Below are 18,815 nucleotides of genomic sequence, written 5' to 3' on the forward strand. Positions count from 1 at the left end.
AAGCAATTTAAGCATTCTAAGAGAAACTTGAGAAATACTCATCAATCTGCATAAAAATGCTCAGTAGACATCAAAGAGTAAAGGTAATCAGAAGAACTGTTACCCATGGTTTTAAACTGCTTTCCACAAGAACGGCGACAGTAATTGTGACTACAAGTCTACAACCTATGCTTTTCAAGATCTCAACAACCACATCAAATCCAGCTATATCTGGCTACAATATTCTACATATCAAATATCATAACATAACCACCACAACTGTAATTAAAAACCTTACTTATATGATAACAATATGTGCATAAAGTAAACCAGGGTGTTACAATTTGATTACATTACATGTTTTAACTGAACCAAAATAAAAAACATAACGAACAGGCTTTTCCTTTCTGTTTTACAGGTAAACCGAATGCTAAATTAAGCCGATAAATAAGAGACTCGTCTGTCATCATTCATTAACTATGAAAATATGGAATACACAAAAATGCTCATCACCAATTCACCACCACTATCACTAATTACTACCACAATAACTAATAACTAACATGTGCTTGTGATCAAAACCATAAACACATCCAACCAAGCCAACAACATATAAACAATTTCATCAATTACACCATATCTTGATAAAAACAAAAAATTGCCATTTAGATCTATGAAACACTGGCACATATATAGACACGACACACATGACTAGTTGAATAATGCGGTAATGCGGAATACCAAACACACACCTTCAATCTAAAGTGTCAATGCTACATAGTCATGATCAATCATCATCATCATGATCACTCTCATAACTGAAATACCCAGCTTTCTTCCCTTTCTTCTTCGTCTTGTTGTTGTCCAAACCCTCATCATCATTTCTGTTTCTCCCCAGCAACCTTTCACCCGCTTCATCATCCACAACAGAAGCCCAATTATCGTCAAACAGCTCCGCAGCAATCTGACCACCCTCCTCCTCCTCCTCATCACCTTCCTCCTCCCCATCCCTATCCCTCAGCCCACTAAATCCCCGTCGCGACTTCTTAGGCTGAGGCCGCGGCCTCGGCCCCAACATGATTCTTAGGACACTCATACGACAAATGACCATGCCCCCCACACTCATAACACAAAGCAGTCTCAGTATTGTACACGCGCTTCCGAATAAACTCCGGAGCATGTCCATTATCAGCAGCAATAGAAGCAGTAAAGTCCTTCCATTGAGAATCTTCTTATTCATCTCCGCCACGGCGCGTTGGGCGTCATTACGAGAAACGAATTGGACAAACGCGACACCGCGGCTTAGGCGCGTGTGACGGTCTTTGAGAACGGTTACACGCGCGATGCGGCCGAAAGTAGAGAAGAGCGTATGGAGATCGGAGTTTGATAGGGAGTAATCTAGATTAGAAACGTATAGCGTCGATTTTGATGGTGCTAAGGGTTCACCTGTTCCTCCTATTGATGATCCTTTGTTGTTCGGTTTTGATTGGGGTTGATTACTGGATGTGGTGCCGGTGGTGGTGTTGGGGGTTGAGGACGAAGCGCAGTAGCGGTAGTAGAAAACGTCGTCGTCTTCATCGTTGTCGCTGTGTTTTCGTTTGTGTTTCTTCTTGCTTGACATTTTTTTCGGTTCAGGTTTTTTGTTTCCGGCAACGGCGTTCGGTTTCCGGCGACGGAATTAGTTCTCCGATGCTTCTTTAATCTATAGAGGAAATCTGAGAGTGGAGAGATTCTATAATGCGTTTGAGAAACCCTAGAGAAGTGAAGCGAAACTCCAAGCGGATCTGGACATGGATCCGGATATTTTGGATTGGTTTTATATATGGTTTTATCCATTCTTATTTTTTTTATAAGCAGTACTATCCATATGTAAATGGACAACTTGCTCACCGCCAGAGTACTTGTAAAGATAGCATAAAACTAAAAATTATTATGTTTTAATATTTTTTTATTTAATTGGTCAGCCACCCATCTGCATATATAAATTTTAATAATTTTTTGTTAGTATGATGCTAGATTTTTTAAGACAAAAATTTCTAGTTCGTTAGATATACAATTTTATTATATTATTTTAGATTATATTTTAATATCTTAAGATAAATAGAATAGAGTGAAATAGAAATTTTATTACTTTATTATTTGAATAATTAGCGATAAAAACAAAGTAAGTTTTTGATTCTGCTCATATAAAAGAGAAACAATACTGATGGAAAGTGATGAAAATTTTCATTCTGCTCATATTAAAGGGAACAATACTCGTAGAAAGTGATCAATACTAGTAGAAAGTGATGTAATTTTTTATTCCTCATATCTAAGGGAAACAATGCTAATGAAAAGTGATGAAATGAAATAAAATAGAATAATAAAATTTTATTATACTGGATTTGATTTTAATTAACTCAAACAATGTAATCTTATTCTATTTCATCTCATATCACTTCATATGATCTCATTGCATCAATTTAAGCAAAACCTTAGTCTAATAACTTCAGTTTCACAACATTTAAAAACTCTTATGTAGAATTTGTCCAGAATTGAAGAGGACTCATCTCTTACTAGAAACTCAACAATTAATTTGTTTTCAAAAGTAATGCTTTATTTATACGCTTAGATTATGTTTGGACATCTTAAAATGAAGATATAAGAATAAAAATGAACATAGTGAATCAACAAAATTAGAAGTACATACGATTAAAATGCATCAAAATCGATGACATCTTTTTAAATTTATTGAACTTTTCGCATTAGACTTTTTTCTATTGTATTATTTTTCAACATCATTTAATTTCTAGAACTCATGCATCCTATCCAAAAAAGCAAAGTTCTCACTCAGATGTTTCTTCCTTAAGACGTTCTCTCCATTCTACGAATGTTGGTGGTAGAGGACACCCTCGTTTCAAATAAGCTTGTATAAAATGCATCTTAGTAGCAATCTGTCTAATCAAGACAACCCGGCCATTTAAATTATTTGGAGGGCAACTTAGCAGAGGGAAAACGATTTACGAAAAACTATGTCTTGTAAACTAAACTAAAACTCAGTCATATACATTTGATATAAGATGACTCATTTCAGAAAAATTCATCCACTTTATTGTCGTTGTGGGGACACCAATTTTACTAAGAATCAAAGGATTTTGAATATCTTGTATTTGTGCATTAGTCATATAGAGTCGCATGTAATTGTCGCACCTCAAAAAAAGATGATAATGCGATCCCTCGCGATAGGACGCGGAAAAAAAAATGTTGTTCGAAACAGAGTCGCCACCGAACTTTATTTATTCCAATGAAGGAATAGGAAAATATCGAGAAAACCTTTAGAAATAAGAATAATGGTCGTCGCAACCATATTCGGGTTCGGGAGTCGATTACGCAAGGGGAAGGTATTAGCACCCCTCACGTCCGTTGTACTCAACGGGAACCTTTTAGTCTGATTTTGCTATTTGACTGTTAATTGACTGTTTATCTGCTTGCTTCGAGTAATTAGAATTGATGATAGATGTGGATGAAGACCTCAGGATGGGGGAAATGGGAGGTTTTTTATTAGTGTGCTCGCGAAGATACAGCAATCTCCTGCTTACGTATCCTTATGGTGCAATAAGGAAATCAGAGCATTCGTAGTTCGCGCTACTACGAATATTGGTTGTGTTTTGTTTTGATGAACGACTGTGTAGGTCGGCGTTCTAACGGCTAAACACTGGCTTGTCTACTCTCGGTGGAGGCTCTAGCACTGGTTTGTTGTGCGCATTAGAAAGGATTGACAGTGTTCTTTTTGAAAGGGTTTTGGTCACGCGGGGGTGACGAGTTGAATTGACGTGTTTGGATTTGATTGGTTTCGATCGCTCGAGGGCGAGAAGTTAGGTTTGATTTGTTGATGATTTGAGGAACGACGAAAGATTGAGCAATATGGTGTACACCAATCGTTCAATTCTTTCGAGGAATAATAAGGCGTGCGCCTTCTATTCCCTTTTTGTTCGAATTGTTTTGAAAGTTTGTTTGTGGATGTTGAATACGCACGGTAGTGAGGCGTACGCCTCCTACTTGCTTATTCAAAGAATAACGAGGCGTACGCCACCTATTCCCTTATCCAAGTTTATTTAACGTGTTTTAGTCGGAAGTCGATAATTTGTGCAATATGGCGTACGCCAATTATCCAAATAATCGAGAGACGGTGAGGTGTACGCCTCCCAACTTTTATCACCCGAGGTTTAAATTGTAAAAAGATATGTTTAGATATTGTATTCGATTTATGAAGATAGCTTGAATTTTGGGTTGGTAGGTTTGGATTTGTCGATGATTTGAGCAAGGTGGCGTACGCCAATTATTCAAATAATCAAGGAGTGGTGAGGCGTACGCCTCCCATTCTCTATTGAAGTTGTATAGTTTATTTTGTAAAATTGGGTTTGATATAAGAGGTGATTTGAGTTTATTCGATTGTGTTTTAAGTTTGATGACAAAAACTCGAGCAATGTGGCGTACGCCATTTATTCGAATAATCGAAAGATAGTGAGGCGTACGCCTCCTATCCTCTTTATTATCATAAATTAAGAATTAAATGTTTTAGAATTTGTAGTTGATTTGGAAAATGATTTGAATATGATGGTTGAAGTTTAGAAATAATTTGAATTTAGAACCTATGTTTGATTTGAAAAATTGATTTGAAATTGTATGATTATTAGGGTTTTAATTGAATGACAAAAATCCGAGCAATATGGCGTACGCCAATTATTCGAATAATCGAGAGATAATGAAGCGGATGCTCACTATTCTCCTATTCATTCAAAGATTAATTATTAAAAATAAAACTTTTAGAATTTATAATTAATTGGTGGAGTGATTTTAATTTTATGGAGTTTTAGGGTTTTAAATGAATGACGAAAATCCGAGCAATATGGCGTACGCCAATTGTTCGAATAGTCGAGAGATAGTGAAGCGGAGGCTTACTATTCTCCTTTTCATTCAAAATTAAATTAAATAATTTTTAAGAGAATACTATTTAAATACGGTGAATTTGAATTTATTTAGAATTAATATACTTTTGGGAAAGACTATTTGGTATTGGACCAACGTCAAACTTATTTATTAGAAAATAAAGTAAATTATTTGTTGACGTTAACCATTAATCCACCATTTAACTAATTATAATATTATAACAAGATAAAAAGAAGAGTTGAAAATAGTAATCGAAACCGAACTAATAAATATTTCTAATATTAGTGTTATCTTAATTTTAATTAAAACAATCAAGAATAGCTCATAAACCAAGTAGACCAAATTGGAATGTTTGGGAAATAAATAAAAAGTTAGGCCCTAAACATTGGATCAAAGAAGGCCCAAGGGACTTAAAGTAGTGTTATTTTCGGGATGGGCCACAAGGCCCAAAATCCTCTCCTACTCAGCCAAGTGGTACCGCCGAGAAGAGAAAAGGTTGGCCTCGGTTTACCTACCGCCACGCGCATCATTGTTCATTGATAACATCATAAAGATTTTGGGAACATAATCTGACAGCACCCAAGTATCTATCATCAATAACATTAATTTACTCTTAATAATATTTTAAAAGAAGAAACAATCACCCCTTAAAGCAAAGAAATAAATCAAAATAATTTTGTCTCTCTCTCTTAAAACGACTCTTCATTCTTTCTGGAAAATATCCTCTCCCTATTAAATCGTGTGCATGGTCCCAATCCAAAACTGCAGAGAGAGAAATTTTTTTGAAAGGAAACCGATGAACACCCTTCGGTGTTCATCCTCAAACAAACCAGGACTCGAACATGAAGTTCAAAACTTCCAACGTGACAAACGACCACAATCCCCTCAAACCTCCAAATCCTCGACGGGATCTAGAAAACAGTAGCGAATCGGAACCTCAAAGGAAAACCTAATCTTAGCTTCTAACCCGTTTTCTATATCACAATCAACAGCAGAAATTAACGAGTCAAAATACAAGGTCAAAGCACTTTAAAGCAAAATAAAAGGGAAAGATTCCGCCGGAGCATCGTAGCCCCGACGAAGACCTGACGGCCATGATTACCTTCGGTGAGTATGTATGACGTTGTCCCTCTTCTTTTGCTTGTTGTTTCAAGTTTCTTCCTTTTCTTTCTATCCTTCTGTATCCACTCCTTGTTTTCTGTCTGATTCTGACTTTCTCCTCTAATTGATTGTCATTTCCTTTTGCACGCGATTGAAGGGGTCAAGCTCTTCAAACCCTGATTTTCAGTGTGAAAATCAGAGTTGAAATACAGAGTTTTAGCGGAGCTTTTCGGTGTAAGGTTCGTTTGGGATTTCAGCAGAGTGACGGTATTTTTCTTCTCTCCTTTTTCAATCGATTAGCTTTCCTTTTATAGAGTGAAATGAGCTCCCCAAAATCGTGTGTGGATCCTTGGCAGATGGTGCAAAAAGGAATCATTCCGTTAGCATCAAATCTTTCTTTAGATTTTGGTGGGGACCAATGTAAATGTGGTAGGAAACGGATTTGATTGTGGTCCCAAAAAATCTCCAAATGCGTGGCCGTCTTCACTGAATCTCCCATCTAGTTTTTACTGCGGTGAAACCTTCAACAATTGAGGTAAGGAAATTGGTATTTACTGGCATATATTTTAACCTTAATTGATGACTTCTCAACTTCGATTCACAACACTTCTTCCGTTTTTGCTGATGTGAGGACTTAATACATTTAGGTATGAATTGCTGCTCAAGTATTTTCGAATCCTGTGAATCTTTGCCTTTGGTTTATCATAACAATTGTGTGCTTACAAGTCTTATGACCATTAAATTGATGCCATGTTTGATACTTGGTTTGGTATTTGGTAGGTGATCTGAATGATATTCAGGATGCTTGATGATACTTGTATGGATGTTAACCTTGTTGATGGCTGAGCTTGGATTGCTAGTCTGCTGTGTTTTACATGGTGGTAGTCATGATTGCTCCTGTGATTCTATTACCATGAGGTTAGTCATATGCTGAAAACCTGTTAACTTGGAATGTGATGTTGTTAGCTATTGTGTTAGAAGTTTGAATGAAATTTTGCTATGGTAATGATTATTTTTGTTTTGGATACTTTGCTTGTGCGTGAGCTGATTTGTGGGTTGCTATGCTTGGTGATGCAGTAGTGGTTTGTGCAGTTTTTAGATCGTATATTTGATCAAGGTTAGATGGTTTGGTAACAGGTTTCTTCTTGTCATGGTTCAGCATCTGTCATGGTTCTCTGATAATAGGTTCTATTGTAACAGGTTTTTTTTTGAAGCATACCCTGGCACTGTTTTGGTTTGGAGCATTATGGCGTTTAAACCAATCCCGTCTTTAATTGATGATTCATAATGCAATGGTCCTGCCGCTATAGCTAAACCTTATGTCCCAAAAGGTGAATCTTTAAATGTATCCTCATTTCCAAGTGTAGGCTAAGAGATACTCTCAACTGTGTTTAGCATGTTAGTTTTCTCGATTGTTTAACATCTCTGCTACCGACCAAATCCCTATCCAGTTATTAACATCAACATTCTGGAACTGAATCATCTGTCTTGGAGTTGTTAACCATCCTGCCATTGAAGGACAATCATGTTGCCAAGGTCTGCAACATGGCCTGCTGTGGGAGGAATACTCTGAACTTGCGTCTGTAGCCGTTTTTTGTTTTTTGGGTGTGACGGCTTGTTTTTGCTGTTTTGCCGTTCGGCAGCTTGTGACAGTTTTTCTTCTTTTGATCATAATCTCTTTGGGAAAATCCTTACTCATTGTTTCTTTGAATCCTGCAGGTTTCACTCATGATACCAAGTTTACTGCTTCTGGAAGTGTTTTGGTGAAGAGAGTGCATGGAGTTGTCGTGGTCAACTGTCATGATGTTTTAAGCTTATATACTTTTTTATTGTAATGTCCTCAAGTCTTTAGATCATAGGCCATGGCTGTGTGTAAATCATGAGGTCTACCAATATAACTGTAAACTATGCCCCTTACAAAATTTATTCTCAGAAGGATCGTGCCCATATGGAAAAAGAATGGTTTTGTACATCTAAATTTGTATTTTTTGATCAAAAGTAACATTATTATGAAGTCCATAGAAAACTGTTTCATTTTCTTTCTTATAGGAATTAAAAGACATTGAATCTAAATCCTCAGGAAATTTTCTCAAGTCAGGACCAGGAAATGCAAATCCTAGGCCATCCGTTAAATAGCTCTTTAGACGTGGCCCGAGATGAGTAGAAAAAAATGCTCATTTAATAAGAATGCTCGCCATGAGACGTGATGGACCATAATAATGCACCAATCTTGTAGGTCGGCCAAAAGGACTTGTTGATATGAATCAATTTGTACTTATGAACCAAATGATGCTTTTTATAATCTTGAATTAATGAGACGTGAGCCTTCGAGGCAACCTATGCATGGAGTAGATGATGTCATTGACTACAATGACATGTACCATGCTCAATGAATGAATAACAATAATATGCATCTTAATCCAGTGATCCACTTAATAAACAAAAGCTTCTTTGTGATTATTCTAATCAGTTGATTATAGTGGATTAAATCTGTGTGTATAAGGTGAAATCACTTTGGAGGGTGGACTATAGTAGCTTTGAGTTTCAAGCGAACGATAATAAAATACTTGTGTTTTTATCTCTTTGTTATTAACTTTTAAGTGGTGTTCTTGAGTTGGTAAAAAACTTTTGTTTTGTAAAACTCAATTCAAACCCCCTTTCTTATGTTTTTCACACCTTCGGGGTTTGTTTTAATTCTGACGGGGCTACCACTAGCAGATTGCTTACTAAGTGTGGGGGTGTTTTTCGTGACAGTCAAGAAAGATAACTTTGTGGCTTTCATAAGACTATTGGTGATTGCAATAGTCTTGCTACAGAATTCTGGGGTGTCCTTATGGGTTTGGAGCTTGCTTGGAAGAGAGATTTCAAGAACCTTATTGTTCAAGTTGGCAAAAAGACAGTAGCAGATGCTCTCCAAGGGTTGCCTTTGAAGTCTAATAAATAAATATATATTTGATTAAGCAAACTTAAAAAAATTATTATTTTATTATATGAGTTAAATAGTTTAAGTTTCAAATTCTGAAACGTCCCCAAAAAAAACTATTTACTTACATTCTGAATTTAAAAAATATACATTTCAAATTCTGAGTTGTCACCAAAAAAAATTCTATCAATGAAAGCCCTAATCGTCACCAAAAATATATATTATATTTTATATTTCAAAGAATTTAAATTTCAAATTCTGAATTTATTACCATCAATTACATCTAAAATTATTAGATTACTTTTCACAATATAAATTCATAATTTAAAAAACAAATACTTTTAAAATTACTGACTTAAATTTATTTATTTATCTTCTATTTTGCTAAAATTATATTTTTTTACTCTCCAATTTTTAAAACTAATATTTTGGTTCGCTATTGAACAACGCTGCATTATTTTTAGTTTTCAAAACTTTACTTTCATTAGAGAGGTACTTCATTTCAAAATTATTTTACCAAACAAAATTTATCTCAAAATAAACATCATTTTACTTTTTCAATATCAATTTCTTTCAGAATGCCATTAAATAATTAAAACTTCTTTCAAGTCATTATTCTCCTATACATTTATGACAATTTATAAAAACCTTAAACTATTCTTATTTTAGGATGGAATGAGTAAGCAATCAATAGACATTTATGAACTAATAAAATATATCATTGTTTTTATAATTAATTTTTTTTTATTTTATTTGTATTAAAATATTACAAATATATTAAAACAAACTTTTAGAATTTTTTTTCAAAATAACCATTATTTTCAAAAATAATTCCAAAATAACCAATTATTCAAAAATATTACCAAAATAATCAGGTTTGATAGAGGATGCGGCAGATGAATTGACGTACCCCCAATGCATGAAGAGGAGGCGCCAATAGCATTGACGCATGCATTAGACTCCTCGTGAGGAGGCGCCAATGCTAGTGGCGCCTACATTGGGCCTCATGAGGAGGCGCCAATGTTAGTGGCGCCTATGTATGTTTGATTGGTGTATGCGCCAATTCATCTGGCGCATACACCCCCTGCTATTTTTTTTTAATTATTAATATTTAATTTTTATTATTTAATAAAAAAGAAATAGTAATGAAAAAAAATTCATTGATGATGTAATAATTGGTTACATTGGACTGACAATAAACTAATGACCCGTCCGATTATAACGTCCCCCTGTTCCACATCCCGGTGCGTTAGTTTATCTCCTAGGTCTTCCACGATTTTCTTGAGGTGTTTGGGGTCTTTGTGTGCTGACCTGATCGAGCGATGGTTGGTTGGAAGGTCCAACGGAAGTTCCAGCGGTATTTGATAGATGTGTCATCATTTGCTCCCAATATCCGGAGGGGCTCTGGCCAACGGCGCTTCCGTAATGGAGTTCGGTGCCCATGTCATCGTAGTTAGGGCGTTGTGGTTGAGTGAATTGGGGACGATATAGTTGCCCAAATTGGGTCATTGAGTCGTTTTGGAAACAAAGCAATGGTTTCTGGGGCGACTATAGTTAAACAATGGTTGGGTGTTATTGATGGGGGGCTACGATGAAGTGACCCATATGAATCATCTGGGCTATAGACAGTTGTGGTTGCGGGGTTTGATTCTTGGTTTTGTGTTTGAGTGAGAGGTATGAATGGATTGCGACGTTGGATGGTTGGTTGTTGGGTGGTTGGCATGAACGGGTTGCGATGTTGGGTGTTTGGTTGTTGTGTGTATGTGGTTGGTTGATGTTGTATGGTTGGTTGTTGGGTTTGGGTGGGTTCACATTGGTGTTGGGGGGCATACGATGACGAAGCATGTTGGCGTGGATCCATCAAATACCGCGGCTCAGATACAAATTGTTGAGTTGTTACCGATCTAAACCATGCCATATATTTTGTTGAGTCGGTCTTGCACCATGGATATCTGGTTCGTTCAAGATGTGTTGTCTTTGATTCCTCTATGGACGACACATGTCTTTTGCAAAGTCTCTCCAATCAGAATAATCCCATTGTGCATCAACCCTTTTTTGATGTCAATTCCCCAAACACGTGGGAGATTCTGGAATCTGTTGTAGCATTCAGAACTGCAGTTTGATCCGGTCACTCTGGTGCATTTCCACCATAGTGAATCGGATAACCGGTGTCTTCGTTGTCCAAACTGCAGCATCGTCATGGTTCACATCATGATCCAGACCCAGATATGGCCTCCAGACAAACTGTAAAACAATACGAAACGATTAGATGGAAAATAATTTGAGAAGTATTTTTAAATTAAAATATAGTTGGGTAGGATTATTACATCGTCATGTCCAATGTGGTCCAATAGATTTCGATAGACTACAATAGCGTGTTTCAGACACCTGTTGTAGTTCATTCCCCTTACTGACCACCTAAGATAAAAAAGAAGTGAAAAATATTATTTACTATTAATTATAATATAAAATATAATTAACTAAATGGTGAATGGTAAAGTGTTAGACTTACTTGGTTGCAAACGGGAACACGAATGGGCGCTCATTTATCGGGGCGAGCGACGACATTCTTGACCAACCCCAAGCTTGAAGCAAATACGCACATGAAAAAAAATATAGGTATTCTTTTTTGTAGTTCTATACATTGCACTATATAGATGGGCCAATACAGCTGAACCCTAACTATAAGTGTTTACCTTATTAATGTTGCGTAATAAAGGTAAATACATTATATTTACAAAATTACCTGTACTTTCTGGAAACAAAAAATTATCAAATAAAATCATAATATAACACCAAGCTTTTATTATTTTCTCATACTCGGTTGAATCGTCGGGAATTACTATACTGGCATAATATTGTTTAAGGTATTTTAAACTTATACCTTGCCCCCTTGCTTGACCGGACGTGTCTCCCTCAGTTTCGTCGTCTAGCAAATGGGCACCCAATAATTCATTGCAGATATTGTTGTCTTGGTTAACTCGATCATTCACTGCCTTTCCATCTATACGGAGACCCAACAACATGTACACGTCCTCAAGTGTGACGGTACACTCACCAATCGGAAGGTGAAATGTGTGGGTCTCGGGTCTCCACCTCTCCAACAAAGTTAGAATGAACTTGTAGTCCACCGAGTACGAAACAATGTTGAGTAGATTTCCAAATCCACATCCTCTAATATATGGTTCTATTAAGGATCGTGGGGTACATATTCATGTACACGACATCTAAACCGCTTCGGATCCTAATAATAAAAAAGTAAGAAAATGCAATTAGAAGAAGAAATACATAATCAACAAGCACAACTCTATAAGAAGTAAGAAAAACATAGATAACAAAGGTATAAGACTAAAAATAGAAAAAGTAAAAAGAGAGAGATGACATACAAATGCCGATATATTCTCGAGCGTGCCTCTATGTTCATCGCCCATAGTCAACAAAGACATGATTTGATTTTGCAAAGCTTGAGTGTGGTAGAGGAAACAAGTGTGGTAGAAGAATATAATTGAGTATTGATGAAGATGATTTGATATTGTTGATATGAGAGGCTATTTATAGATGAATGAGTGAGTAGGTTTGCAACCTAAGATGAATGTGATTGGTTGCATGGAATGGCAAGAGAAGACAAGGGAATGACAAACTTCAGAAAGCATGTGAGAGATAGCATGTGAGGAATCTCTTCTAGGCGCATGTGAAGAATCAACATGTAAGGGAAGATGCGCCATTCCTCTTGGCGCCTACATGTGATTCTTCACATGCAAGGAAGAGGCTCCCTTCCTCTTGGCGCCTTAGTGTAGGGCAATGGGAAGGGGCGCCCTTCCTAGTGGCGCATAAGACCAATTTTTGTGAAGAGGCACCCATCCTTTTGGCGCCCCAGTTACTTTATGGCGCCTAGGGAATGGGCGCCTAGGTGGGAATCTCAGGGCTCAGGCGCATGTGTGTTCTTGTCACTCTTTTCTCTGCATGGTTGATTCTTTCTACTACATGCATGGTCAAGTTTGTACAAACAATGACCAAGTTATCAATGCAACGACCAAGTTAGCAATGAAACATTATTTATGTTGTGTGGATGAACAACTTAGCAATGCATTCAATTCCCTTAAAGATATCTACATATTTAATATTTCAACAAAATGTCTTCCACACAACATTACATGATCAGTGCCCATGTCGAAGGTGAAATATTTGATCATCAGTTGTTCGGTTTTTGTTTTCGAAACACAGAGGTAACTCGGTTTACAATAAATCGACGATCAAATTTTCACATCTGAAACAAAGAATAGAAAAGAAATTGCAATGCAGTAATGTGGGCCAAATCATCTATAAAAATCCGGTTTGGTTTGTAGAAAACCAGGTTAAATTTTATCAGAAGAAGATTCGAGATGATGATGATATTCAGCATATGTTTGTCAGTCACGAACAATCTGGTTACAACGATATAGAGTTGTATATATTACCACATCAACAACAGGTGTCTCTGTACATTGATCAGTCACAAGTGTTTTGTGAGACTGATGACGGACAAGCTGAGGTGAATGTTCTAGATGACAAAGAAGAAGAATCTGAGATCATGGTTGATTCGATGGTGAACGCTGAAGAGGAAGAGGAGCCAATACCAACAAGTTATGTATACTGCCCACCCCAACAGATGACAAGGTTAAATTTGGGTTCAGATGAACCTTTAGCAGATGTATGGTACAATCCTTACGTGCAGATGCAAGGATCTTTGAAACAAGGAGACACATTTCGCACAAAAGAGGAATGTGTAAGAGCCATTAAGAAATTCCACATGCAACTATCAGCTGATTTCAGAGTTGACAGAACTGACGCATCGAGGTATAAAGTTTATTGTCCGAATGAGCACTGCCTTTTTATGTTGTCAGCTTCGTACCGGAAGAGGAGCGAGTCTTGGGAGATTGGATCAATGGGTCCAGATCACACATGCATGCTGACAAACCCAATCCAGGATCATCGTAAATTAAGCTCTCAGCTAATATGTGATGAAATATTATCTGTTATTAGCGACAATCCATCATTAAAGGTGAGTACAATAATCTCGCATATTAGGGCAGAGTACGAGTACACTCCATCATATAGGAAGGCATGGATAGCTAGGACAAAATCTATTGAAAAAGTGTTTGGCAATTGGGAGGAGTCTTACAAACAACTTCCAAAATACTTGTTGGCTCTAAAACAATATGCTCCCGGGACAATTGTCAAGCTGGAAACAAATTGTCCGCCTATACACCAGATGGTACGTGTGCTGTTGGAAATAAAATATTTCACCGTCTATTCTGGGTGTATCAACCAGGTATCATAGGTTTTTCTTTCTGTAAACCAATTATACAAACTGATGGTACATGGTTGTACGGAAAATACAAAGGAACGTTACTGATGGTAGTGGCACAAGATGGGAACATCAATATTTTTTCAATCGTCTTTGCCCTAGTTGAAGGGGATTCTGCTGAGGGATGAAGTTTTTTCCTAAGAAATCTCTGATTGCACGTTGCACCTCAGCCTAACTTATGTTTGATCTCCGACAGACACCCTTCAATCATCAGTGCATATAATAACATTGACAACGGCTGGCAAAATCCTCCTTCGACGCATGTGTTATGTAATAGACATATTGCTCAGAATTTCATGCGGGAAATCAAAGATAAGACGTTGCGGAAGAAGGTTGTCAATGCAGGTTACACATTATCAGAACCTTCTTTCAAACACTACCGCAAGGAAATAAGATTGTCAAACGAAGATGCGGTACGGTGGATCCATGGTTACGGTCTTTGACCGAAGTAAAGGTTGGTTTAGTGTTGTCGAGTCCATGGATCACAATGAGGGCATGCCGATGGGACAATATAGAGTCGAAATAGATAGAGGTTAGTGCGACTGCAGAAAGTTCCAAGCCTTTCGTACCCCCGCTCCCATGTCCTTGCGGCATGCTCAAAGGTTCGAAGGGATCCATCATACTTGTTATCTGAAGTTTACAAAATCGTCAGTCTTTCAAATGTTTATAAAATTAGTTTTTTCGTAGTGGCAAAAGAGGATTATTGGCCAGAATATCAAGGGGACATCGTCTGGCACAACGAAGTTATGCGAAGGAAGAAAAAGGGTCGCCCAAACAGCATCCGAATTCGAACCGAAATGGATACGGCGAACAAAATGGTTAGACTATGTAGTTCATGCCGTCAACTAGGTCACAATCGTAATAACTGTCCTAGTGTTAGAATGAGCACAACCAGATAAATTTACATGTACCTCTATTGCAATATATGAAAAATTAAATTTATTTCATATTAGACGTCTGTCACGAAAGTACCATTGCATAAACAGTAACACATATAATTATAACAAATACAAGAACTATGCAATTACAACCAGCAAAACAATTTTGAACATGTAATGCATCATCCTACGAGCGTCTTGGTCTGTCTTAATATCCACCAATTCGCGTAATTCTCCGTGTTGGTTGAACGTGGACACAAGCCATTGTATTCTTCTAATCCGTTCACCCTCTCCAATTTCTCCCTCTAACCAACTGTACAACGTCCGATTAAGACGTTCAAACATATTTGTGTTCCAAAGTCGAATCTGTACCGGAGCCGCAACGGCAGAAAATATTACATCAGCACTTGTTTTTGAATGTATGCAGACATTGTTGAAACAGGGAAAATTGAAATTGATGGTGGTTGAATTGTATTAGGAGATGAGTTTGAGTGAAAAATATTGCATCCAATGCGTGGTATTTATAGAGACGGACAAAACATGTGGGCGCTTGAGGGATTGACGCCCACATGACCATCACATGCAGCCAGATGAATTAGCGCCCACACAACCAAATGCACCTAGGCGCCACTAGCATTGACGCCTCCTCATGAGGCCCAATGCAGGCGCCACTAGTATTGGCGCCTCCTCATGAGGAGCGCAATGCATGCGCCAATGCTAGTGGCGCCTCCTCGTGAGGAGCGCAATGCATGCGCCAATGCTATTGACGCCTCCTCTTTATGCATTGGGGGTGCCCCAGTTCATCTGACGCATCCTCTACCAAACCTGGTTATTTTGATAATTTTTTTAAATAATTAGTTATTTTGAAAAAAAAATAAAAATAATTATTATTTTGAAAAAAAATTCCAAACTTTTACCTACTTCCTCTTCAAGAACACCCATATTAATCCTATTTGAATCTGCTCAAACTTCAACAAAATTCAAGAAACCGATATCCTGAATTTCACAAAACTCCCAATATCTTTATATCTGAGTACAATTATCGTACTATGTAATCAAGCTTCATGTTAATCCTATTCATAGAGGATATGAACTCTACTATTTTCATTAACTTGTGCCATAAGACAATGATTCAATTAGTAAAAAATATGAGCATACAAAAGTATATAGACAATCATGAATATGGTATCTATCGGTTATATATAACTGTCAACTGAATATGGTTTCAGAGTTATAGATATATCCAAAACCAACAATGCTTAAAACCAACAGTACAACAGTAACAATTGACCCCAAACTCCATATAATATAACTATACTTAATCCGATTCAAAGCCATAATTCAGAAAGAAAGGAAATAGCATAACAATAACCAATTTCTTTTTCTACATATCATTACAATGACATTCAAGATTAGCCCATGGTTCAAAAAGTTACAGAATAATTAAACCTATAATTTAAAGCCTAGTGTCGAGGGTGAGGCACAAATTGGTATTATTCTCCAGCTCAGCCAAGTGATTATGCATGAAAAGGATACCACATTTTCTCTGGGAGAAGCAATTTAAGCATTCTAAGAGAAACTTGAGAAATACTCATCAATCTGCATAAAAATGCTCAGTAGACATCAAAGAGTAAAGGTAATCAGAAGAACTGTTACCCATGGTTTTAAACTGCTTTCCACAAGAACGGCGACAGTAATTGTGACTACAAGTCTACAACCTATGCTTTTCAAGATCTCAACAACCACATCAAATCCAGCTATATCTGACTACAATATTCTACATATCAAATATCATAACATAACCACCACAACTGTAATTAAAAACCTTACTTATATGATAACAAGATGTGCATAAAGTAAACCAGGGTGTTACAATTTGATTACATTACATGTTTTAACTGAACCAAAATAAAAAACATAACGAACAGGCTTTTCCTTTCTGTTTTACAGGTAAACCGAATGCTAAATTAAGCCGATAAATAAGAGACTCGTCTGTCATCATTCATTAACTATGAAAATATGGAATACACAAAAATGCTCATCACCAATTCACCACCACTATCACTAATTACTACCACAATAACTAATAACTAACATGTGCTTGTGATCAAAACCATAAACACATCCAACCAAGCCAACAACATATAAACAATTTCATCAATTACACCATATCTTGATAAAAACAAAAAATTGCCATTTAGATCTATGAAACACTGGCACATATATAGACACGACACACAGGACTAGTTGAATAATGCGGTAATGCGGAATACCAAACACACACCTTCAATCTGAAGTGTCAATGCTACATAGTCATGATCAATCATCATCATCATGATCACTCTCATCACTGAAATACCCAGCTTTCTTCCCTTTCTTCTTCGTCTTGTTGTTGTCCAAACCCTCATCATCATTTCTGTTTCTCCCCAGCAACCTTTCACCCGCTTCATCATCCACAACAGAAGCCCAATTATCGTCAAACTGCTCCGCAGCAATCTGACCACCCTCCTCCTCCTCCTCATCACCTTCCTCCTCCCCATCCCTATCCCTCAGCCCACTAAATCCCCGTCGCGGCTTCTTAGGCTGAGGCCGCGGCCTCGGCCCCAACTGATTCTTAGGACACTCATACGACAAATGACCATGCCCCCCACACTCATAACACAAAGCAGTCTCAGTATTGTACACGCGCTTCCGAATAAACTCCGGAGCACGTCCATTATCAGCAGCAATAGAAGCAGTTAGAGTCCTTCCATTGAGAATCTTCTTATTCATCTCCGCCACGGCGCGTTGGGCGTCATTACGAGAAACGAATTGGACAAACGCGACACCGCGGCTTAGGCGCGTGTGACGGTCTTTGAGAACGGTTACACGCGCGATGCGGCCGAAAGTAGAGAAGAGCGTATGGAGATCGGAGTTTGTTAGGGAGTAATCTAGATTAGAAACGTATAGCGTCGATTTTGATGGTGCTAAGGGTTCACCTGTTCCTCCTATTGATGATCCTTTGTTGTTCGGTTTTGATTGGGGTTGATTACTGGATGTGGTGCCGGTGGTGGTGTTGGGGGTTGAGGACGAAGCGCAGTAGCGGTAGTAGAAAACGTCGTCGTCTTCATCGCTGTCGCTGTGTTTTCGTTTGTGTTTCTTCTTGCTTGACATTTTTTTCGGTTCAGGTTTTTTGTTTCCGGCAACGGCGTTCGGTTTCCGGCGACGGAATTAGTTCTCCGATGCTTCTTTAATCTATAGAGGAAATCTGAGAGTGGAGAGATTCTATAATGCGTTTGAGAAACCCTAGAGAAGTGAAGCGAAACTCCAAGCGGATCTGGACATGGATCCGGATATTTTGGATTGGTTTTATATATGGTTTTATCCATTCTTATTTTTTTATAAGCAGTACTATCCATATGTAAATGGACAACTTGCTCACCGCCAGAGTACTTGTAAAGATAGCATAAAACTAAAAATTATTATGTTTTAATATTTTTTATTTAATTGGTCAGCCACCCATCTGCATATATAAATTTTAATAATTTTTTGTTAGTATGATGCTAGATTTTTTAAGACAAAAATTTCTAGTTCGTTAGATATACAATTTTATTATATTATTTTAGATTATATTTTAATATCTTAAGATAAATAGAGTTATTGAAATTTAGCAAAAATA

The 18,815-nt window shown here is 37.3% G+C and overlaps 2 protein-coding genes across 2 annotated transcripts; both read right to left on the bottom strand.

The window, feature by feature from the left end:
* Window positions 1-766: 766 nt before the first annotated feature.
* LOC127137455 (U11/U12 small nuclear ribonucleoprotein 31 kDa protein-like) lies at window positions 767-1,600 on the bottom strand. Its single transcript, XM_051063913.1, has one exon. The coding sequence runs from the start codon at window positions 1,598-1,600 to the stop codon at window positions 767-769; it is 834 nt and encodes a 277-aa protein (XP_050919870.1).
* Window positions 1,601-17,446: 15,846 nt separating this feature from the next.
* Window positions 17,447-18,376, bottom strand: LOC127135534 (U11/U12 small nuclear ribonucleoprotein 31 kDa protein). Its single transcript, XM_051062201.1, has one exon. The coding sequence runs from the start codon at window positions 18,308-18,310 to the stop codon at window positions 17,477-17,479; it is 834 nt and encodes a 277-aa protein (XP_050918158.1). The 5' UTR covers window positions 18,311-18,376; the 3' UTR covers window positions 17,447-17,476.
* Between the last annotated feature and the right edge of the window lie 439 nt (window positions 18,377-18,815).

Source organism: Lathyrus oleraceus, chromosome 4 (genome assembly GCF_024323335.1).
Source record: "Lathyrus oleraceus cultivar Zhongwan6 chromosome 4, CAAS_Psat_ZW6_1.0, whole genome shotgun sequence".
Taxonomy (NCBI): Eukaryota; Viridiplantae; Streptophyta; class Magnoliopsida; order Fabales; family Fabaceae; genus Lathyrus; species Lathyrus oleraceus.